This window comes from Procambarus clarkii, chromosome 82 (genome assembly GCF_040958095.1).
Source record: "Procambarus clarkii isolate CNS0578487 chromosome 82, FALCON_Pclarkii_2.0, whole genome shotgun sequence".
Classification (NCBI taxonomy): Eukaryota; Metazoa; Arthropoda; class Malacostraca; order Decapoda; family Cambaridae; genus Procambarus; species Procambarus clarkii.
This window is the reverse complement of record NC_091231.1, coordinates 3,558,821-3,583,411: the sequence shown is the minus strand read 5'-3', so window position 1 is coordinate 3,583,411 and position 24,591 is coordinate 3,558,821. Positions and strand designations below refer to the sequence as shown.

Below are 24,591 nucleotides of genomic sequence, written 5' to 3'. Positions count from 1 at the left end.
GCCTGGTGCTAGACTATGCTGATGCTTCCTGTTTTATCCTCTGTTTCACTAATTGTTTTATCACTGATTTTCTTTATTTACATTCAGAGAGCTATTATACCCAATTTGCATCATACATGTAAAAACCCAGACAAATGCTTTAAAAGCATCATACAATGACCGCATTCCCTTAGTAACATTCATGACAATAACCGCATTAATACTATGAAATGGGATATTTTGAGGTATTGTTTACTATACTTTACTATACAAAATACTATGAAATTTTGAGGTATTGTTTAAAAACTTGCCTATCACAGTAAACTGATTCCATTTTAATTTACATGTTAGGAGAGTGCCAAGAGATAGAATAGAAGAGAGGTTGTAGTGATAAAATAATACATTAAGGAAGAATAATTTGAATGATTTAACATTTGTAATACTTCTACAAAATAGTGTGGCTACAAAAATACAGCAGGTAAATACTACTTCAGTATTCTAAACTTAATTTGTATTATAAAAATAAGAAATAGAAATGTTCACTAATAACTCACCTTGTCCAATGCCAAGAGCACCATAGACCCCAAGATATTTGTCTCTAACTGATGTATCCATGGTGCCATTTATAACTGCCTTAGGATCTTGTGACCATGCTGTTAGCCACACATTGGAGCCTACAGTACAAGCTTGTGACAGCACATAGAATATAATAGTGAAAGATGCTGATAACACTCCAATAGCACGAATGTAGTAGCCATAGACTCCAAATGAAACCTGGCAGATTGAAAAATTAATGAAACTGTTAGAATTATTGTAAAATTTCCTTGTCTACAACTGATGCCTTGAAATTACTCTTTTTTAATGAAGCAGCCTTATAAAATATCTTTCCTAGACATCTCACTACCTCCAAGTTCTAAAGACACCTGAAAGAGCATTTAAAACCTTTTAAATATTTCTACATGCTGATTTGGCTATCATATTACAGTATGTACTTCAATAGTTTCACTGGTATGCACGAAAAAAAAGTATTGGGAAAACATAAGGATTGCCTTAGCAAGCACACACACACACACACACCTTCACTTTTCATGTGTGTGTGTGTGTGTAATTACCTAAGTGTAGTTACAGGATGAGAGCTACGCTCGTGGTGTCCCGTGCTGGGAAGACGGGACACCAAGAGCGTAGCTCTCATCCTGTAACTACACTTAGGTAATTACTTAGGTAATTACACACACACACACACATGAAAAGTGAAGGATTAAGAATGAGAAACAGTATTCATTGTAATAAAACATCCAATGGGTTACAAAGGGAGTTTAGATAAATGTTAGAACCATCATTAAGAAAAACAAACTTTACTTGCCACATGGCAGTGCTTAGAGTTGGCTTTAGTTGCCCATGGAAGTACCTAAATGGTGGAAGTAGAGGGACTACAACTCCTTCCACACTGATTGCTATTTTATGTGGTTTCAATTATGCAGTAATGGGAATAGCTGGGAATAGCTGATTGCTATTTTATGTGGTTTCAATTATGCAGTAATGGGAATAGCTGGGAATACTGGACAGCATATTTTCAATTTGTTTTCATTAGTTTTAATTTTCCTTTTTATTTTATCCTAATGATGCATTAGATGCCCCAACATTTAATTGCACCCTTGGTTCACTAATACAGTATTTTGATTTACAAATAGAGTACCAATATACCGGTATCTGTATATTTGCTATGTGTGCATTTCCAGTGTACATTTTACATTATTATTTTTGTACATGAACAAAGCTATCATCTAGTTTTGGTCTTTTGAACATATGCAAGGTGTGATAATCATTGTCACAGTTACCCCATGCACAAGGCAACAGCACATTCCTTGTACCATGGGAAGTTTCTTCCCCTTTTCACCTACGTGTATCTGTTGGAGGAATTCATTCTTTCCACACATTTTTGTTCTGGGCAAGCAAAAGACAATTTCTAACTGTTCTGATAGTTATATCAGCATGTAGAATTCTGTATGCGATACTTCAAGTACATTGCCGAGAGTTCTAAACACATGAAAGTGCTTGAAATGACTAGGAAGGATTCAACATGCAGTCATTTAATCAAGAATGAAAAGTTATTATAAAGAGCATCATCAAAGACAATAGATATACAAGGTCAAAATATTGAACAACAATTAAAAAAGTATGTTATTGAGTTTATTAAACATTTATTTTTGAGCAGCCCCATTGTTGCTCAGTGAGCCAGAACCTGGACCCATCAAGAGCACAACATTCCCGCCAGGCACTACTGACCTGTGCCCTACAGTGACAAGTAGAGTATCTATGCAAATGGTCTTAGCACCTAAATTGGAAAGCAGAGATTAAAGTTCCTTCCACGATCAAAAGGCTCACTCGCAATGACACCAAAGAGCAGAAACAAAAACTTAAATCCCATCTGAGAAATAACAAGAAACACACAGAACACCAGTTAAATCTATGCTAACTACCATATGCTACTCCAGCTATGAGCTCCTGAGGAGGAACAGAAAAAGTGGACAAGGAGAGCGTCTTTAGATTTAGACAAAGTGGGCAACAGAACATAAGATATGGAAATGGAAGCTGGAAATGCAGATGAGTGGAAAAATGTAAAGATATACCCATATCCTGCACTTGTGGTTAACAAGTAGAAGATAACCCTGATGCACAGCTGATGTAGATAAAAAATAGTCAGAAGCATGCAAACAACTGGTTACATTTTGTAAGGTGAACATTAAGTAATGAGCACCCTGTGCTGACAAAGCTAGACAGCTTAAATGAATTTGCCTTTGCAGAGTTGATGAAGACATCATCATGAAGACATGAAGTGAGCATCAGGTAACATGTGAAGACAGCTTGGTCCTCCGACCTGATAGTGAAGGTAGTACTGCCATCTCAATTAACAAAAGAATATAAAAATAAAAGAAACTGTAGAAGGCCTATTGGCCCCTTTGAGGAAGGAAGTAAAGTAGCATTTAGTGGGCTGCCAAGATGTAACTGGCATTTGGAAGGTGATTGAATTTTCTCTCCTATAATAAATACCCTCTTCAGCTAAGGCGGCCAGACCATTTACAGACATTTGTCACCATGAGGCACAGGTTAACACAATTTAATGAGTTTGTGGTATTCTGAGTGGTCCAAGGACCTGGTTTGGGAAGCAAATGATATGACCTTGCTCAGAAAAATATACACAGTGTATTGTAATAACAATAAACAATTCATATTTGCCACAAAATAAACAGATCTTACCTTGCCAGTCTCTGCCTTCTCAGCTTCAATAAGTTTCTGACCAACTTTGTCTTGTGCGACTGGAGCTGAAGGGGCTGTTACCGCCTTTCCTTTCTCAGACTCGCTAATGGTTTTTTGGCGTGTTATACCGCTACTCTTGACTTTAGTATCACTGTAAAATTATGTATACTGTATTAGTACTGAGTATATGTACAGGTATTCCTTATTATATGGCAACTCAGTTTATGGAATGCTGATAAATAATAGCTTATTAATTAGAAAACAAATTTGATATAAGGTATGTTAAATTAGCATGTATCTAATTTTTACACTCTAAATAAAAAGAAAATTAGTAAAAAATTAATAATGCAGGAGCTATCATTTACTCTTGCATGCACTTGAATCTATACTGCATTGATTTAATGCAATCCTAATGTCACCCAAGATTAACTTATTTTGGTAATAATCACCACTGGTACTGTACTGTTCAATATTTCACCCTTTTCTTAAAATCCCTACAACTGTAAAAGTCAAAATGTCTAGAATGAGGCAATTAAGTGCAATCAATAGCAGAAAAGTAAAAATAAGACTTTGAGAATACATGTAAAGCATTTTTCTGTGTATGAATCAGTTGCCCATTAAGGTAAAACCCACAGTGTCCTCTGGAATATGGATCATGGTCTTTAAAACAGGTGACATTCTTGGCATCAGTGCCACATGGAACATTACAAATAGTCTCTGTAGACATAAGAGATGCTAGAGGTCACTTAACATTAACTCAATACTGAACAACACAGAATAACAGACAAAAGGAACTTTCCATGACACTAAACCGTTTACAAGATCTAACCTGGAATCAAGAGACCACATAAAAAGGAATCTACTTAAAATGTTCATTGCTTGCCTCTAAACTTTGTATCCTTAACCTTTAAACTGTAAATCTGTAAATATGAGTTGAAGTACAGTAGTTAGCTAAATGCTTATGTTGCTTTCACACCTGACTTGATTCCTATGGGTTTTAATGCTTTGGAATTTAGCCGGGGGTGATCTTCGATCACGTTTACGCGATTCTTACTTGGCTGACTGACAAACCCAAGGATGGGGTTGCATGTGTGCTTTGCCAATAATGTTTCCTTTGTGCCTGGCATGATTGCCAGTCTGAGCAACAGGCCTAGTAGCTGATATTGCCTCCAGGAGGTCTGTTTATCTCTTTTCCTCTGTTGGCTTGATCAGGTTCTTTTCCAAGGCAATTCAGAGCTAAATTTTGATGCTTGCAATTTCAGATTATGAGATAGCTTTTTTTTTTAAGCATTGTTATTTCTTCCTGTTGCCTATATCATTTTGCATGTTGACTGAAGGGATGCTCTCTTGCTACAGCTGTGGGCTTTATTGGGTCTATGCTCTTGTAGCAGCAGCTGAAGAAGGCATTTTCATTTTGGTAAGTAGTTGTTGGCCTAGACCCTTGTGGCAACAGTGCTCAACCTGTGAGCTTATGATGGCAGCTGATGGCCTCTGCCCTTGTGACAAATGCTTTGGCCTTCTGCCTTTCTCTTTGTTAGTCCTGGTGATTTCTGGGCTATGGGTAACCCAGCAGGCTGGTGACCATCTTGCATGCCTTTGCCTTGCTATTCAGGCCTTGGTCTTTAGCTGCCAAAGGGGTGTTTGCTCTTACTATTGGAAACTCTTCAGAACCTCATCTTCTGTGCCTCCTGCTCTGGCCAGAGTTCAATGTTCTCTTTCTAGCTTCCCTGTTAATCCTCCATCAGATGGGGGCTTTGTACTGTTTCAGCTTCCCCCCTCCCCCTCTCATATTAAGGAGTGCAGATGATGAGTATGGCTGAAGATATGATGACCAAATCACACATCAGAAAATGAAGAAAATGAAATAACCACTGCCACCACCAGCACACTCACTCAAAGTGGGTGTGCTGGTAATGGTAGTGACCATTTCCTCCAGGGGTTTTAACAGCAGTATGAGTGTCTACCTTTGCTCTGAAAGTCCCCTGGTTTTGTAGTACTGTATGTTGCTAGGGGGCTTGGCATCAGGAGGTATAAGGTCAATGTGCTTGGAACTCCTCCCCCTTTTTTTTCTCCTGGTTTTGTGCTTCGTAGGGTTCAGAGCTTTTGGTGTTTGGTTGAGAAGGTCTTGGGTTTGCCTTTTATCCATCTTTGCAGATTTTTTTTGTCTAGGTCGAAGGAACTTAGACATAAACAAGCCATGGGTAACAACACCAGATGATCACCATTTGTAATTATTAAGACTTTATAATATTCCCTCCACCTACTGGTAGCATCATGTCCATCTGCTAACAAAATCTCCCTACTTTCCCAACATCTTCACTATTTAATTTTTCCTTTCCCTTGCCAGTACGCTCCATGCAGGTCGGCGTTCGATCCCCGACCGTCCAAATGGTTGGGGCACCATTCCTTCCCCCGTCCCAGTGCTATATAGTTGCTTTTTCCTGATAGTTCCCTTTCTGAAGATTAGGATCAGGAGATACTAATCTCCTGATTAGTATCATTGACCTTCTTGCATATACCAGTAATTTCTAACTCCATACAAAATCTCTATTCAACTTTCTCACAAATATCCTACAAATTATTACCCAAGATACCACCTGTGACTGTAATATCTTATTAGTTGGATGGTATTTTAACTCCCTCTGCCCCCTGCTCCATCACAACTATCTCAATTAAGAGATATGACAAAAATTCTGCCAAAATGGTTCACCGTCACCTATTTTTGGACTCCTAATTATGCTGTTTATGATTTAAATTAAGTTTCGTTTACTTCTCTTTTCACTTACCCTTTATCATGTTCCACATTTTCACTTTCACTATCCTGTCTCTTGCGAGAAATCTGTCGTTGAAGAGTTTCACGACCAATTTTACCCTCAAGTTGCAGCTTAATTTCCTCCAGACCTACAAAAAAACAATGACCAAAAACAAATTTAGACAAATTTAAAATACATACATTAGTAGGTCACTGAAAGATGAAAATCCCTGCTGAGAGTCTAAATGCAGCCAAATTAATTTCTTAAGTGCATGCTTTTGATAACATTTCTAGTAAGAGAAAAATCTGCTCTTTCCAAATGTGCAATTGAAAATGTAAAAAAATCATTGTTGAATGTAATGAAATGTCTCTTTCTAGATGAGCCCCGGTGGCTCCGTGAAGCTATCTCACTCAGACTGCTCCATGCAAATGGGCCACAGGGAGTTCTGTTGGGCCTACTGGAAACCAGAACCTAAACATGGCTAACTCACAGAGTACAGAGTGACTGACAATTCGGCACCACACTGGGAAAGCATCCAGAAAGTCACTGAAGGTTTATAGACAACTGGATGGTTAACAAAGACCAAAGCATTGAAAATGCCAAACAACTATGCAAACAATTCACTCAGACCAAGGGAAACATTCATAATTAACATAAAACTCGTTGAGCTAAACGCCAACATCAGGCGATGAATTTACTTACTGTACTTTACTTACTGTGGGTAACTATGAACCAGGGGCATATTATTTTATCAATAACAATAAGAAAAATATTTAAAGTTCCAGAAAATTTTAAAATTTGTAACTAATTTGTCCAAATTTTTAAGGTTGCACTGTACACTTAAAAGCCCTTTTAGCAAAATTTTCTACTAATACAAATATTTGGTGTACTGTATACAGTACCTGGATTTACAACCTCTTCCCCAGGCCACTTATAGAGTAAGGTTTTTAAGCCAATGACTTTCATCACAGAAATCTGCACACAATATTTTAATACTATACGTACCTTCCACAGTATCAGCCTCCTCTTCTTTTTCTGATAAATACTGCACAAGAAATTCTTGGAACTCTCCTTTTTTTTCGAGCAGCTCTAAATAGGTTCCCTGTTCTGTAACCACTCCATTTTTGAGAACCACAATTTTGTCAACTTGTGGTAGGTATGTAACACCATGGGTTACCAAAATTCGAGTCTAGAAGGAAATAAAGGCACTCTCGTTAAAAAAATACAGAGAACACACAGACTTGAAGCAAACCCATAGAAAGTGTTATACTGCACAGATTATCATATTCTCTCTGCACTATGAAATTTTGTTTTGGTTTGGTGTTGGGCCTAAGACTATCAACCTCTGAAGGGCTATTTAGGCTACCACAATTACTTTCTGACCAATCAGTGAGTGTTCATTAGCCCTGAATATAGTTAAATACCAAAGTAAACTAAGTGTACATGCACCAATGAACAAGCCACTTGATCTGGTTCTCTGCCTTCCCTCTTACACCAAGACTATTGAGAATGAATATGAGGAAGCATGGTGAGGTAGGCAGTACAGTATTATGGTTCAGAGGGCAAATTTTGGTGGCAGGAGTTGTAAACAGTTGATGAGCCAACCAGTAGTTAACTAAGATGCTCCCTGGCAATATCAGAGTTGTCAAGAGAGCTTTTAAAAGTTTTATTTAATTGTTTTATGATTTTAACTTTCTACAGTTCACGTTACCTGAATAACATCATTCAGTGCTTCACAGTACCATACTATTATCATATAACGTTGCAGACATGTTTTGAAAAATTCAAAGTGTTGATACCTTAAATGTTACCATGCCTGTGCATAATTTGCACCCCCAGAGACAATAAAATGTTACCTTTGGGGGCAACCAAGTGGAAATGTCCAGAAAAATGCAATTTGGATACAATCAGATGTAAGGAATGACAGCCATACTAGGATGTCAACCGGCTGATTATACTAAACTTTTTTTTAATATAGTAGAATCAAGTAAATTATTCACATGTTTAAATAAATATATATTGAGAAGTGTGTCAAAACTTCCTTTACTAGTTTACAAAGTAATTATAAATTTTACTTAAAACACTTGTTCCTCTTAAACTAGATATCAGATAAATAGATACCCTATCTATTTAAACTTGATACCCTATCTTGTCAGGAAAGTCAGTGTTTTTATTCATAATGAAAATAAAGATACACCCCTTACAAAAAATAAAATTGTAATCCAAATTTCAATTATTCAAATTTCTTCAGCCGTCCAAAATGAAACTAAAATAATGTTAAATGTCAGTCATTTTTGCCAGTGACTTTATATCACAAGTTTTTTCAGCTTTACCTTTCTCTTCAGAACTCCTTCTGGACCAATTACTTGCTCAAATATGTGCTTGCCCACATGTGAGTCTACAGCACTGAGAGGGTCATCAAGGAGGTAGATGTCAGTATCAGCATATACAGCACGAGCCAGACTGACACGCTGCTTCTGGCCTCCACTCAGATTGATGCCCTAAAAGACAAAAATGATACTGTATATCAGTTCATTAAAGGAAAAAGAGGATAAATGAAAAAAAAGAGAGATTAAGAAAAGACGTTGTTTTAGATTCAGCTACTCGGAACAAACAGTTCCAAGTAGCACGGGCTATGGCGGGTCCATAAAGAAAAACAAAAATGAGAGATATAAGAGATGAGAAAGGGAGAGATACATATGGGAAAGATTAAGAAATTATACATTAAAATGTCAGTACATCATACTAGAGTATCACAATAAAAACATGAAATAACAAAAATTTGTAAGATAATAATGTAAATTAGTCCAAATTTCCCTACAATTTGTGTTGTTTTATAAGAAAACAGCCGCTTTCTTATTACCATTAATCCATATAGCACTCATAATGGTGACGTAGTCTTGAACCGAAACCAATAATTAACGACAAATTTAGATCTACTGTACCAGGTAACATTTTTTCTATCACTGCCAAACAATACTGGAAGGTCAGATATTTAAATGGATGTCACAGGATGTTGAAACTACTATATTAATAAAAATAATAATTATATTTTATTTATAGGATATACAAAGAATCAGATTACAGTGGCTACTTAGAAGATGTAGTACAGTAGTTGAATGGTTTATAAAGCCACTAATTACACACAGCACTTGAAAAACTTGCTCATCACAGAGATCAATCAATTGTCCCATGAAGGAAGTGTGCCCTCTGACCGGAGCCAAAGAATTGAACAACTTTTAGACATATTCTCTAGGGGCACCCTTGATAAAGCTAACAGGTTTCATGTTACTGTTACTGACAAATAAAACTGCAAACAGAAAAATGCATTACAGTACTTACTTTCTCGCCAATCTCTGTCTGATCTCCACCAGGAAGCATTTCCAAGTCAGGTGCTAGAGCACATGTTCGGATGCAGCTGTTGTATCTGTCCATGTCCTTTTCATTATTAAACAAAATGTTATATTCTAAGGTAGAATTTTGAATCCAAGCTTGCTGAGCCACATAAGCTATGCTTCCCTGAAACAAACAAAAAAAATCACATTAGAACTCTGTAGAACCTAGAGAATAAAAAATTTCCAAAGACAAGAGTCATCAGTATAAAGTGTCATAGGGTCAGCCAGAGAGGTTATGTCAAGCTGCAGGAATGTGACAAGTAGGGTTCCCCAAAACTTGGTCCTAGGACCACTGCTGCTCTTAATTTAAGTGAATGACAAAACCAATGAGGAATGTAATACCTGATAATTACTGCAAAATATTACAAGAAATTACAAACTCCAGGAGTGAGCAGACAAATATAGCTATTAAAGTTTAACCCCAACAAGTGTAGGGTAATGTAAATGGGAAATGGTGAGAGGTGGCCAAAGGAATCAACACCAAAAGTGGAAGGCAACTACAGAAATCAAAAAGTGAGAGAGATTTGGAAGTGGTTATAATTCCAACACTCACATTCATACAGCATTCTATTTCAGGGTATTCCCCTTATCCAGCCCTGGACACTCCAATAACAGAAGGCACTGGAGCAGATCAAAGTCCCAAGCCAGACACAGAGAATAGAAAAACGTTTCCCCACATGGAAGAATCTGTGGCGGCAAAATCCCCAAGAAACAGAAGGCAACGAATCCTAGCCAGGAAGCTAGGATTCGTTGGATTAACTAAGCTTGGTTAACTAGGATTAACTAAGCTTGGTTACCTCCGTCATTTAAGTGCAAGGGATAGTCCACAGAGAAGGCCCAAACACACCTAAAGTATCACCACTTCCTAGCCTTCAAAACCTCAAACATTTCATAACTGAGATTAAAGGGGCAGATCCCCAAGCCTGCCAAACAACATCAGCTAGACTGAGGAAAGAGATGGAGAAGCAAACTTGAAGAGGGTAGAAAACACCAACTGCCTTAACTCTGGATTTTGAAAGGCACACAGGCCAACCATGAGATAACCACAATGGCAATAAGTGACAACCAACGTACACAGGCAAACTTGGCCCATAAAGCACCAGCTGGCCTCATAAGCAGAGTCCCTAGAATTTGGCCACACATCTGCAGGCTCAAGGTGGAACATATTCCCCATCCTACAGACAGCATAACAGAGGAAGTAAGAATGGCATTTGGAATACCTCAAAACCAAGGCAAATCCTTCAAACTCTCATCCTGTAAGGACAGAATCGTAGGGGTTTGTCCATAACAAACCCTCCGAAAATTGCAAAGGGCTTACTGAATCTCGAAGGGTCGACCAAGCAGGAAATACTGGGGACAGGAGCCACTTGCTGAATGCTATCCAACTGCTTATAAACAGCCTAGGGGAAAATGTGGTTGTTAAATGATGTAAGTGCCACACTATTTAATAAGAAGGTGAGCACCTTGTGTTACCTTTAGACAAAAAATCAGCCGACCCCATCCACAAGGCTTCGCAGAGGAGTCAAAGACCTGTGCACTGCTAAGGGTGAAACACATTCCACCAGAAGTTGGCCTCTCAGAGACCATCACCTGAACCCACTGGAGAAAGCAACTCTGGCTAGGCAGGGGCCACGCCAGTGAACACCTGTAAATGATCACTCTAGGTACGTCCGGTTCAAAGTGAACAGTTAGTCCACATGAAAAGTGAGGCATAAATATACAAGCATAATAAACCACTAACATACAGAACAATTACATAACCTGCAAATGACTCCTGCAGGACAAAATTAGGGTCTATAAAGGCCAGTGCTTAACTGAAAAAACTGAGACTCAAAAAGCAATAGGGTGGGAAATGCCAGGCAAAATGACTAAGGTTTAAGCCTAGAGGGATTCAGGACAATATGTATATCCATAACAGTAAGTGGAACTAACAAAAGAACTGCTTCAAAATTGGGGTGGCTTGTCCACCATGGGTCTTTGTTTCTTGTTTTCTAAGCTTGATTTATCTTGCTGTTTATATGTTTAAATGACGATTAAACTAATTATGTATTACATAAAATTCTTTATGGTAATGCTGAGTATAGTGATAAGACACAGTGAGGAGAGAGCTGACAAGGATGTTATTGTCATAAAAAAGAAATGAGAAACAAAATATAGTACATGTGGTACTAAAAATTCACACAAAACATATATGTCTATAATATACTGTGTCTGTAATATACGTTTATAATATGTAATATATATCTACAGTTTATGTTTTATAATATACCTTGTCAGTTTATTATGAAACACAAACACATGAAAACATGAACAATATTGCCAATACTGTATTTCAACACATTACTGTACCTTAATATTAACCCTTCCAGACTGTTTCTCCATTTCACCTAGGATTGCTGAGCAGAGTGAGGACTTGCCTGCTCCAACACTTCCCACAACAGCAACCAGAGAGCCTTCAGCCACAGTAATATTGATATTTTTCAAAATCGGATTTCCATCCTCCTCACCATGACCCCAAGCAAAAGTGCCGTCCTTAATTGTAACAGAACTATCTGTAGAAAAATATACAAAATATGATTATAAATACCCATAGATACTAGTTTTCAGAAGGGTAAATGCAGTACATGTATAGTATGTTAAAAATTTCAGGGGTAAAAATTAATATGTATCAAATATTGAGTTACATTAGAAAATTCAAAGAGCCTATAGAAAAACTATGAAAGTAATATGAAACAGTATTATCAATGAAGCTGTTATTTAATTTCAACAATTGAGATTATGACAATTACTTGAAATTCTGCATCATCTAAAGCTTCGCCGCAAATAACAACGTCAAGAAAAAACAAATCTGAATAAAATCTTGTACAATATGATTTGCAATAAATAAAAAGATATTCACATTTATCCTAAGTTTAGAAATTGTGGGAAATTTTGTTCTTTATGCAGGGTTGAATGTGGGTTATAAGATGGACCGAAATTTGGACTTTCACACACAAGATATTTTTGTATTTAATGAGCTTTATTGATTATATTCTAACATCCCAGGTTTGGGATGTAATAAACACAAGTAATAAACTAGTGTAATAGTACACAAATAATAAACTACAACCACATGGGGAAAAATGTACCTAGCTCGCTGAGATTGCTCCAAGCAAATGGGTCACATCAGATGTGGGCCAAACAGAACTCCTGCACCTCATGCAACTCATTTACATGGAGCAATCTCTGCAAGATAGCTTCAGGGAGCTTCCTGAGAAGAGAATGCAGGTATAAAAACCCAACATTAACTTACTCTCCTTGCTGTCTCTTGATACATTGTTAGGGTCCAATTCGTCAGCATTTAGGAACTTATTTAGTCGCTTCAAGGAAACACTTGCCTTAAGAAGAGTAACAATACATTAGAAGACCATATACTGCAGTAATATAATATGTGTCTACACTTTAAGTATATATTCAGCAATATATCACGAAAAATAGTTTACTTTTGTTTGTGTATTTATTTTACAACATAATATTTCAAATAAATATTACTAACAAATAAAATTTAATAAAGTAATAAGCCATACAAATATTGTACTGTATACATACAAAAATTATGTACTTACCCAATAAATTACTATATATACAAGTACTTTATATATATAATACATATATGTATATATACATACATGCAGACTTAGGTATACATTTGTAATGTATTTAGTTAATAAGAAATATTAAGGAAGCCACATGCATTATTTCAGACACTACAATCTACAGAAGTTCATTTTGATACAAAATGTTTATGGTAAGCTTATAAACATGCAAAATTAATGATGTGGAAACATTCACCAAATTAAAGGATTTTAAGGAAAATATCTACTGATTACCCACACTTAAGACAATGATAAAACAACATGCAGTGAACACATACTCATCTTAACAAAGAATAATGCATACTGAGCTTCCATCAAATTATAAGTAAATTCGATATACTGTACGTATAAATTGATATAAACTGATACAGAAACAGTCGTATAATTCAAAATTAAAGAGAAAAAACACACTGGCAATATAATGAATTGCAAATAAGTTTTAAACAATTTTAAATTGTGTAGAAAGAGAAAGATACTCTAAGAATAATGAAAGAACCAATCTTCAAGTGGGTGTGAATAATCCTGTTAACTAAGGTCTGTAATGCAAAGCGGAATAAAACTAGATAAAAGTACCCATGAAACAAATTGTAATAGTAAAGGTTGTGCATATGGTGTATATAACAGCACTCTCAAATACAGGATAATGAAAAATTTGGATGATTTGGAAACATTCACCAGATTAATGGATATTAGGGTTAATTAATCTCATTAATTGCTCTACTTAATAGAAGCACTGGGAACCTCTAATTGCAGGCTGGATCTGCATCCAGATCTGGAAACGTCTACTTGGAAATTTGATTATACAGTGTATGTAACATAATGAACATCTGTATGACACACATACTAAAGCCAATAAATATACTGTATACTGTACATCATTTTCTTTGAAGTGGCCATAGACCAGCATGCCCATGCCATCCATCCCAGACCCAGACTTCGAAAATTCCATATTCACCAATATTCCACATTCAACACACACAGATATGTGTGTTGTGTGTGTCTTTGCCCAAGGATGGGGAACCCTGCAGCCTTTTATGGTACTCTGTGCAGCCTTTGAAAGCAATTTAAATTAATGAAATTTGATCTGTAAGTTTGTTTTGGACATATTTAAATATACACAGTGCATACAACAATGTACGGCCTTATGAAATCTTTGCCAAGTAAAATGTGGTTTTCGTACGATGAAAGGGTCCCACCCCTGTGGGCCATGACTGGTTGTAAGCCTTTGGACAGGTTTTTCCATATTTAAAGCTCCCTCTCTCAAGCTGTTTTGTAATGCTTCTATAATGGGTTGAAGTTTTGCTTCAAAGATCCACTATGCAGGCCAGGGACATTGGTCTCTGTCATCATTCATGGCTTGCATTAATGTCAAGGAAATAGCAGCAGCTTGCATTGTACTCCAGAGCATCCTTCTCCTGATAGGATTGGATTTCCACTCCATTCATTAATAAAGTGTTCTGGCTCAATTGGAATAGGTCTGCCAAGCCCTTTCCATTATGAAATTAAACACTTGCTACAGCTTTCCTTCTGACTTTTCAGGATTTATTGGTCAGTGGTTCACATTTGAGGAGTACTGAATGTGCCGTGTCATATCTCTTGGGATTGACTAATTTGAAAAGATTGGCAAGCAGAAAAGGTCTCTTATCTGTGGATAAGCAACTCAATCATCAGCCATATGGTAACTTAGCAGTTTTTTAAGCAGTTAATCAGTGTTTCATGTTTGAATCTTTAACATTAATTATCAGTGACAGTAAACTTTTTGTTCGTTTTCCTGGTATGGGGTTCATAATAAAGGAACTAAACCAAAAACTTTCGTGCTCCACGATAGGGTTACTCTACGTATAGTACATATTTTCAAATATCAACAGATTACCAAAGAAATTACCACAAAATATGAGTAGATGATGGCCAAAATGCACATATCCTGCATGGCACTACTAAAAATATCCCATTCACATGGCCCACTGTGCTCCACTCATTTGTGCGGCATGCCATCTGATCACATAATGCTGCAAAATTTAAAGTTACAATAATTCATGATACCTTGTAGAAACTTGTTGACAACACATTGCATCACTGGAATGTCAGTATGTTAATAGTTTATTGGTGGTTATTGATATACTGTACCTGTACTTCATCATTTTTGCTTTGTTATTAAGACCACATGCAAATTAGTGATTAATATGAACATACTGGTCTCCTAAGTGTAGTAACAGCAGAGCAAACTTATTTAAAAGAAAAAAAGGCAAAATGTGTGAGACTATAATTTTACCATGCTTTAATTATTTGTGTGTAAAATAAATTGAAACCCATGGAGTACATTATTATTCTAGTCTGAGCACAACGAGCACAAAATTTAGCCTAAACAGTGCTCCCGTAAATTTACAAAGGAACAGATGTGCAGACTTTCCACAAATTGAAGTTTCTCAATTACTGAAGTACTGTCATTACTTCAAGGTTACTTCCCGTAAATAATAATCTTATACGGCTTATCAAGATCTTAATAATACAATAAAGTGATAATTCGAGTTATGATTAATAATGACTAAGAGAATATGTGTATCACACCTGATCCTGTTTTGTTTAAAAACATATAATCAAAACTACTACAGTAATAAATCACACTGTATCAACGTTGCATACCAATGATTGTGGACTATTAAAAACTAATTACTGTATATATATCAAAGTGTTCATGAAAAATGAGAGTACACAGAGCAACTGTGTAGTATATGCACAGAAATGTGAAATGTTGCACACCAAAAAGTCTGTTTTGTGCTATTGCTTGAGAAAGAAGTCAACACTTATAGCCTAACCTATACCTAGTATAGCACACATTATATATATATATATATATATATTATATTATATATATATATACAGTACAGTATATAATAAACTTTGTGCTCGTTTGTGCTTAAGCTTAAGCATCATATCTAAGACCTCCAACTAATGAAAAACCCACGAGTTTCTATTTCTTTACCTGTACCAGGCTGGAGATAAGCATAGGCAACATAGAGATCGGGAAACGTAGAAGATTAAATAAAGACAGGGATACGAATGCTGTTTTTGCATCCAAATTGTTTCCTTCTGACAAATTTACATAGGTCGCAAAAGAGGCCAAGGACACCTGTTGAAGGAGAAACCATGAGTCTAACTTGTTTACTGTCATGAATTTTTCCTTGTAGTTAGGTGGGTAAAACAAATCAGATGATAAAAGTAGAAAATTAAATGTACATCCTAGAAAGATGAACTTAGAATGGTGTCAAATGCATAATAAAATAAAAAAAAATCCAAAGAATAATCCTCTAGGTATACAATGATTACCTGGGCATATCTCCATATAGTATGAAATACCAATTATCCATAAGCACTTTATATTTTATCTGCACCTTCAGAAAGAACTCCACAACTTATGACACTAAGTAGTATCACAATCAGTATGATAGCTTCAGGGAGCCAACAGGGCTTCCCTCAGAAACCCTCAGACGCATTCTTAAAATCTTTGTCATTTAAGTTTTGTTCAGTATTTGCTCTTTAAATGGGTTCTAAAACTTCATTCTGTACATTTGATTTAATGGTGAGCTGCTGAAGTACTAATTTAACTGGAACCTGAGGATTAACTTTCTAAGCGAAGAAGTAGCTATCCGCACAATGTAAACATTGGGGTCAGGGGGGGAAGAGGGGGGGGGGGGGTGTTCACAATGTGATTATGACTACTGTACTGCACTCTAAACCCTGTGGATATGAGGGGTATGTGGATACAATTCTGTGAACATGGTATAAATGTCTGTATTCAATTAATCAATATCCATACTTTTTTCTCAAAACTGAAGAATATCAAGTTACAAATCAGTACAGTGAGGTACTATTGAAATACTGAGCAAAATATATAATGTCCAAAGCCATAACATACCCAAGCTAAAGATACTTTTTAAAAGCTATCCATATAATATCAGATAGAGAACCTACTAAAGCCTTTTTTTTTTCAATAAAGTTATGAACTAATTTTGAGATAGCATCATTTTACAATGTTTGCCAACACACACCCATGTATGCCATTACTCATTCCACTCCAACATTTGTTACACTGTAACTACACCAAGAACATCACTTCAACCTAATTCAACATCCCAAATGCCACTATTCATACTACAAAATCTGGCATGACTTAACCCTTTCAAGCATCAATAATCCCATGAATAAAAAGTAACCACCTGATGATTGGTTCCGTAAAATAAATTAAAAAAGAATACTGTACAGTATATTTAAGAATATAAGTAACTTTATGAAAAGAACAAAATTAATGATGGAGTACTGTATGCTAATTTTTGTAAGTGTGCATGACAGCTAAGGAATTGCTTCAGTTAGACACAAACTATATAAATTATGTACAATACAATATTAGTCATACAGTATTAAAACAGAGTATACTACAAAATTGGATTTCGGTTACTGTATATTAAATTTTACAATACCATTACTGCATATCTATAGTGCCTCAAAAAAAGCTTTCTTGGAAGTGTGCATTAGAAACAATAGATTCAGCATGCTTCTGTAGGTCAAGCCATTCACTGGGTTTACTGACAATCTTAGTTACCTGTACTGTATATGCTATAATAATTGGTGTTAAACCCAATGGCACACGAAGAATGTTTAACAAAGCAATAGTAACAAAAATTTTCTCTGCTGTCAAGGCATTTGTACTCTCTACAAGTACATGTGTAGTAAGGGAAGCAAAGACAACCTGTAAGTACAAAAAAATAGATACAGTAATAACAATAATAATACTGTACTAATAATATTTAAATAGAGAGATATAGATACACACACACACACACACTGTACGAGTTCGGTTATCCGACGTCGCCTGAACAATAACATTTGCATTATCTGGCCAAAATCAGGTAATGATAATTTTCTTCCAAACTTCACCATATCCGAACAGAAATTCGGATAACAGGAGAATAGGTTATGTAAAATTTTCAAGAATTACACATTTAAAGATCTACAGTATCATACATAAAGACAAACCTATGACAAGGTAAGTTGAAGTTTCTCTTTTAAATTAAATTTTTGATTTATAGTATGTGTGGAAATAAGAATTATGGTGGTTGTAGTACAAACAAATTGCAAACATGATCATTTTAGGACATCCCCTGTAAGAAGTCTGCTTATCTGAATGTCTGGCAAAACGGCTGGAATGCTTCCTATACAATTTGGATCAGTGAGCTTAGACTGTATGTCTCTACTGTATATAATATATATTATAAATGCTATGATCCCAACAGGATTTGAACCTGCAAAGTCAAGGATTATGCCACTGGCTACCACAATACTGATACTGTACCACTCCACCATCGGTTGCAAGTGGTGATGGAGTGATATTGGTGCTATCTCACTGAACAACCCACTCTTCTAATGGTACATTGCATTTTAATGCATACATAGCCCAAGAACTGATGTGCTAAAATTGTAGCAGATTGTGAAAGTGACATGATGTCCCTTTCCTGTTCATGGGTCCTTGGTTAGGTTTGGATAGGTCTGGGCAATTTAGTACATCAGTTTAGTCATGCTTGGGAGAACGGGCTACACCGAGTTCTCCCAAGTTCTCTCAGAGTTTGACCCTCCCAGCTACTAGGTCACATCAGCTATTAAGTTTTGTTTGGCCTACCAGGGACAAGGCCCAGAACCTGGCCAACCTCACAGATGCAGAGAGAGCAGGTAACACTCCGCCACCCCACTGGGAAAGCATCGAGAATGTCAGCGAACCAACAGAGACTACTGCTTGGTATAAAGAGAACGAAGCCTCAAAACTGCCAAACGAATTCCCCAACAGTAAAAACTAATTTTTTAATCTCTCGAAGCAAGTGTGAGTTTGTTAACACTATCCCCATCCAACAGTGGGCCCCCCTCCCCAGTTCCCTGTGGCCTTTGGTTTACTACTTCATTCAGGAATTTCAATAAGGAATCCATCAGGATACTGTACACCACAATGAATCCTTCAAGACACTCAACACCACATAACAATAACTCCATCAAGACACTGTACACTACATATGTGAGACCAGTGTTGAGTGCATACAATGTAAGGCTGTAGTGTGAAATCTAAACCATCTCCAGCACATAAGAAAACTCAAAGTTGAAAGGTTCACCACAAGGTAAGTATCTGAAATAAATGAATTATGAGGCAAAGCTTAAAAAATAATTCTAACATTGCTGGAGACACAAAGATGTTAAAGTATTATGGTCACGTCGTACAAGATTCTTAAGCAGCATTGCAGGCGATGAGTCACAATAACGTGGCTAAAGTAAGTTGACCAGACCACACACTAGAAGGTGAAGGGATGACGACGTTTCGGTCCATCCTGGACCATTCTTGAGAATGGTCCAGGACGGACCGAAACGTCGTCATCCCTTCACCTTCTAGTGTGTGGTCTGGTCAACTTAAGCAGCATTTATGAGGTAGACAAAGATATACAGTTATATACATCAAAGACAAAGGGACACACATGTAAAATTAACCCCGATAAAACAAATACAGTACATAAAATATTACGAATACTGTACAGTATTATGAAACAGCTTTCACTCGGAAAAATATTCCCTCTAAAGACAACTACATACCCAGTATTCTTAACACAATAAGTCACAACGCAGAGCATTTCTAATAAAAAACATGTAACCCACATTGCTTAATTTTTACGATTACAATACTTTCATTTCTGCCATAAGCTGTAAAATATTAGTAAGAATACCTGTACTGTAGCCACTATAAGGAATGGCAACATAGTCATGGGCATGCGTAGAATATTTAAGAGAGAGAGAGAAGTAAAAATCTTTTCTGCCGTCAGAATATGTGTTGGGTTTGACAATACATATGTGGCAAACATAACCAGTGTCACCTGCAATGTGAAACAATAAAACACAAAAAATTAAAAGGATTCATGTATCTGAATTTCTGAGCTGAAACACTTTGATTGTTCTCCCTAGACAGCAGCCTATATAATCCCATGAGACACATTTAAACTGTCAAATTTTAAAAGCCTGTTTTCCCACTATGACCAGTAACATTCTAAATAGTCTGGTCACTTAGCTAGGAATAGGAGACATTGGTGAATTTGACTTGAGTCACCACAGACACGAACTGGCTATCAAATAATAAACCACCTCAAAACAATACTGTAATTGAAATAAATGATGTCAATTATCATTACACTAACTACCAGCTGGGCCATCAGAAGCTACCCTGATCACAACAAGTCGACAGTACCTACCACAAAAAGGGTTGGAAGCAATAAGTGCTGTTGCTGGTTCCTCTAACTCTGTTGTGGAACTACCAATGACGGTGGTTCGGGTAGTGGCTGAGTGCCCAGCCTTAAGTTATCAAAGAGATAATTGGCTATTTTATTTAAAATTAAATTTGGAGAGGATTTTTCGAGTCTAGCATTTGTTGTTCAGTACTGTATTATAGCAAGTTTTGGCATCTTGATGGTGATTCGAGCTAGATTTGCCATTGTCAACATGACCTGACAAACTGGAATGCCTGGTCATAACAGGTGACCAGGTCAATATAGCCTGACAGGTAAAATTTGTCTATGTGGACCCATGTAGCCCATGGATTCAAGGAAACAATTGAGGAACTTGCTTAATAAGGAGCATTTCATTTTGCACAATGTCCTATTTTTATAGCAATAAAGCAAGATATATTTTTTATCTTTTTATGGGGAGTGTATTTTACTGCAAAGATACATTGAACATAAGATACAAGGAATTTTTCACCATCACTACTTGTTTCTAATTTACATGGCAAGGGTGAGAAATGAGCTCTTAATGGGGGGGAAAAAGAAAAGAAGGATGGGGTCCCCTTAATCTTAGCTTAGATTTGGATTCCATTTTAATATATATGTAACTGCCATACTTATGGATACATAACAAACTAGCTGTAATTTTGATAGTATATTGGGAAGCATAGTTTCATAACAAGAGAACAACTTACTAAGAAAGGGGTGCAGGTCCAAATGAAAGAACTGGCAGCATTGAGATATGCTGCATTCTTCAGCACTTTTATCTCCTTGGTTCTCACGCCCAGTACTTGGTCTTCAAAAGATGGTTCCCATGCATACAACTTTAATACCTACAGAATACACAAATGCTATTGTAAGATATTAAAGAGATGGAAATTTTTAAGTAAATAACAATACTGTACAGTAGTCTGGACAAATTCTGTGCATTATAATTTTGTTTCAATTTCAGTACAATATTTTAATTTAAAAAAGTTCTAATAAATCTTTGGTATACACACTTTTATTAATGATATTTACATAACCTAATAACTTTAACACCTCACTTAAAATTTGTTCAAATGTGTAAGATTTTATTTTATAATTGACTCCTTACTGCCTTTTATAATATCAAACACATTCTCATTCTACAAATTAATATGATGATATGATTTGTTCAGAATTTCTTACTAGTCTTTGATCCCCAAAGCACCTCTTGCCTCAGAGAACCAGATTGGGTTCCAAGCTCCCAGTAGGCTCTAGAGGATCTCAGAGGCCTGGTGTGATTCCCTAAGGCTTAGTTTGCACTGGGGAGCTACTGAGGGGAACCCTCCCAGAAAAAATCGGTAAATATTTTTTTTTAAAAGGTATTACTGGACAATAATTTTTTACCTTGAAAAATAAAATGCTGCATTTTTAGTCCACTTTACACCCAAGAAAAGAAGTGTATAAGGGCAGCAACAGTACCACCAGAACAAAACAAAAAAATTAAATTGAATTTCTCTTTGTACTATACCAGGAGGTACTTGGTCACATATAGTGAAGCGTGAGGATAGTTTAAGTCCAATCCCATCTGCACCCACTTTGAACTACAGTAAAAGCAGCATCATTATACAACAAATTTCAGTGACATCATCACACCTGTAACAACAATGTTAAAACTCAAAAGAATAAATCCATAGAAACTGACCTTTATTCCATTGAGAATTTCATTCATTAACTTCACACGCTGATCCTTGTTCTTCATTTGGCTCATTTGAAGTTGCTTAGTCTTATTAGCAATGACACCATTCACAGGGATCAGAACTATCATCACAGCCAGACCAGCAAGTACTGAGGGCCCTAATAAAGAAAACATAAACGTGAGTTTATATTAAAAAAAAATGTAGCACGACCTTTGGTCAAACCTCTGTATGTTTTGTATATTATGTAATATAAAAATAAAGACAAATTTACCATTTACCTCAACCTAACATTACATACAGTAGTCATACTATAGTTACTAATATATAGTAAATCACAAAATACTATCAATTATACTGTAAATATTTTATAACAATTGAGTACTCTATATATAAAACTTAATACTTTCATACAATGTATTTTACTTTTTATTAATTTTTAAACATAATAAAACTCAAAGGGAATTTACCCAGAATCTGCCACAAGAAAAAAAGTGCAAGAGCAATCTGTAGCGGTGCTGACCACAGCAAGTTGATGTATGTCGTCAGGTCCATAAATCGTTGTGCATCTACTGCCATTAAGTTAACAATCTCTCCAACTGTTGATTCTTTTTTGGCCGAGTTTGAAATACGCAAAGCCTGAAAAAATGTAAAAAATCAAGTAATATTTAGAGGAGAATATTCAAGTGTAAAGGGAGCTTTTCATTTACACTCAAACCTACCACTATTTCTTCCTAAAGGCCAGCTTTTCCGAAAGCTGTACATCTAGGGTTCAAGCTTGGGGAAGGCTTTCTTCAACATTTGTATCTCAAACTCCATGAAACCTGGAAACATGAAACATACCACACTTTATACGGTACTTTATTTTTATTGTTTCTAGCAACTGGCAGAGATGAGTGAACTGCATACTTATTTGTACCTTCAGGTTTCCTTTTTATTTTACTCTTTTGTCTTCACTCAAATCCCCTATTCTTTGCCAAGAATGAGATCAACACCTTCCAAAGGAAGCCAATTGTCATCAAATCATAATTAGTACATCCAAGAGTGTATCACACTTGTGTGTCTCTGAAAAGTCCTGCATAACACCAGCACCTTGAATGTTATCCTGTCTAATTGTCCAATTCCCTCCTTATATGGGAAGTGGAATCTTACCCTAAGGAACAACCAAGTGATTCTCTTCAGAAATGTGCTTTTCATATAAACTAAAACCATATTTTGATCTTATCATTGCATATTTTTGTGAGCTATTTCAATTAACAGGAAGTTTAATTTTTAATAGAAGACCACAGATAATTTCTCTACACAATTTCTTTAAATAACAAGAAACAACTGTGTTCTTGCCATAGATGTTTCAGTGCTATACAGTATTAGTATATACAAGAAATTTTAGTCTATCTGCTAACCTTGCGGTAAACAGCAGAAATGACTCCAGTGCGAATACGAAGCCCAGCTAAGAACATCTTCATGAAGTACTGCCCAAGGACAAAAGACTGTATTTGTGCAAATACAAGCATCAGTATGGCATAGAAGTATCCACGCCACTGTGGCTGGCTCGCATCATTATTTTCAGTAAAATTGATTAGCAAGCTGAAAAATATAATAAATGTTGAGCACAAATTAACAAATTTAATTTGAGTATATGTGCTCAAATTAATATATTTGAGCACATATGAACAACTTAAATTTGTTCAATACAATATACAAATCATGATATAAGGGTTTTACAAGTAACAAATTGTTATTTATTTATTTGTAAAGTGAAAACAAAAGAGAAATTTCTTGTTCACCGAGCATAAAACTGACTAAATAGAGAAAGTCAACCATGGCTACTACATCATTGGACTCACTCCAGCATTCACCATCAGTTGTGATAGAAACAAACAGAAAAATGTTAGGGTATAGCTGTAGTGATGTTTATGTTTGCACTGACAGTGTTTGTAGTGAGGGCTGCAGTTATAATGGTGGCTAGAGGTTGTGGTGGTGATTGCACATGGAATTATTGTGGCTGTTTTTCTTTAACACAGAAGGGAACAGGAGCCGATTACTTCTGACTCCTGTTGGCAGGCTTAGCACTCTCCCTTTCCACAGTATTGGTGGTGACATTTGTGGTGCTGGTAGAGGAAGTTGAGGTGTTGGTAGTAGAAGTTGTGGTGTTGGTAGTGGCAGCTGTGGTGTTGGTAGTTGACAACTGTGTTGTTAGTGAAGAGTTAGAGAAAGCCGAGGGGAAAAGAGAGATGGCAGATGAGGAAAGGAGATCAGTTAGGGTAATTACTGCCAGGCATTTCAAGCTGTTTATATAGGCATAGATACCATATCTGTATACGAATAGATATTATATCTATATAGGCATAGATACCATATCTATATAGGCATTTATATATGGTATCTATGCCTATATAGACCATATCTATATAAGCATAGATACCATATCAATATAGGCTGATCAGAGGCTGACATATATTTCACTTATGACAAATATCAAGACATGCAAAGAAATTTCACGATGCAAATGATTAGTGTCACATTAATGATAATTTACTACACAAGTGTATATGATGAGAACCTAAGACACATTTAAAATTTAAATATTGTACAGTTTACGCAAT

The 24,591-nt window shown here is 36.2% G+C and overlaps 1 protein-coding gene across 15 annotated transcripts in view; it reads right to left on the bottom strand.

Annotated features, from left to right (window-relative positions):
- The window catches only part of LOC123764412 (multidrug resistance-associated protein 1), a 51,886-nt gene that overhangs the window by 18,636 nt on the left and 8,659 nt on the right, over nucleotides 1-24,591 (bottom strand). For 5 of the 15 annotated variants that reach the window (XM_069315823.1, XM_069315824.1, XM_045752255.2 and 2 more), the window contains exons 8-20: nucleotides 23,389-23,572; nucleotides 22,456-22,624; nucleotides 21,994-22,145; nucleotides 21,020-21,157; nucleotides 19,779-19,925; nucleotides 12,678-12,762; nucleotides 11,735-11,937; nucleotides 9,333-9,509; nucleotides 8,324-8,491; nucleotides 6,996-7,179; nucleotides 6,024-6,138; nucleotides 3,238-3,388; nucleotides 534-753 (exon numbers count right to left, since the gene is read on the bottom strand). In XM_069315823.1, the coding sequence (XP_069171924.1) occupies nucleotides 534-753; nucleotides 3,238-3,388; nucleotides 6,024-6,138; nucleotides 6,996-7,179; nucleotides 8,324-8,491; nucleotides 9,333-9,509; nucleotides 11,735-11,937; nucleotides 12,678-12,762; nucleotides 19,779-19,925; nucleotides 21,020-21,157; nucleotides 21,994-22,145; nucleotides 22,456-22,624; nucleotides 23,389-23,572 (2,093 nt within the window). Of the gene's footprint in view, nucleotides 1-533; nucleotides 754-3,237; nucleotides 3,389-6,023; nucleotides 6,139-6,995; nucleotides 7,180-8,323; nucleotides 8,492-9,332; nucleotides 9,510-11,734; nucleotides 11,938-12,677; nucleotides 12,763-16,003; nucleotides 16,151-17,620; nucleotides 17,768-19,778; nucleotides 19,926-21,019; nucleotides 21,158-21,993; nucleotides 22,146-22,455; nucleotides 22,625-23,388; nucleotides 23,573-24,591 lie in introns of all 15 variants that reach the window. The other 10 variants (XM_069315826.1, XM_069315828.1, XM_045752258.2 and 7 more) reach the window with 3 other exon arrangements.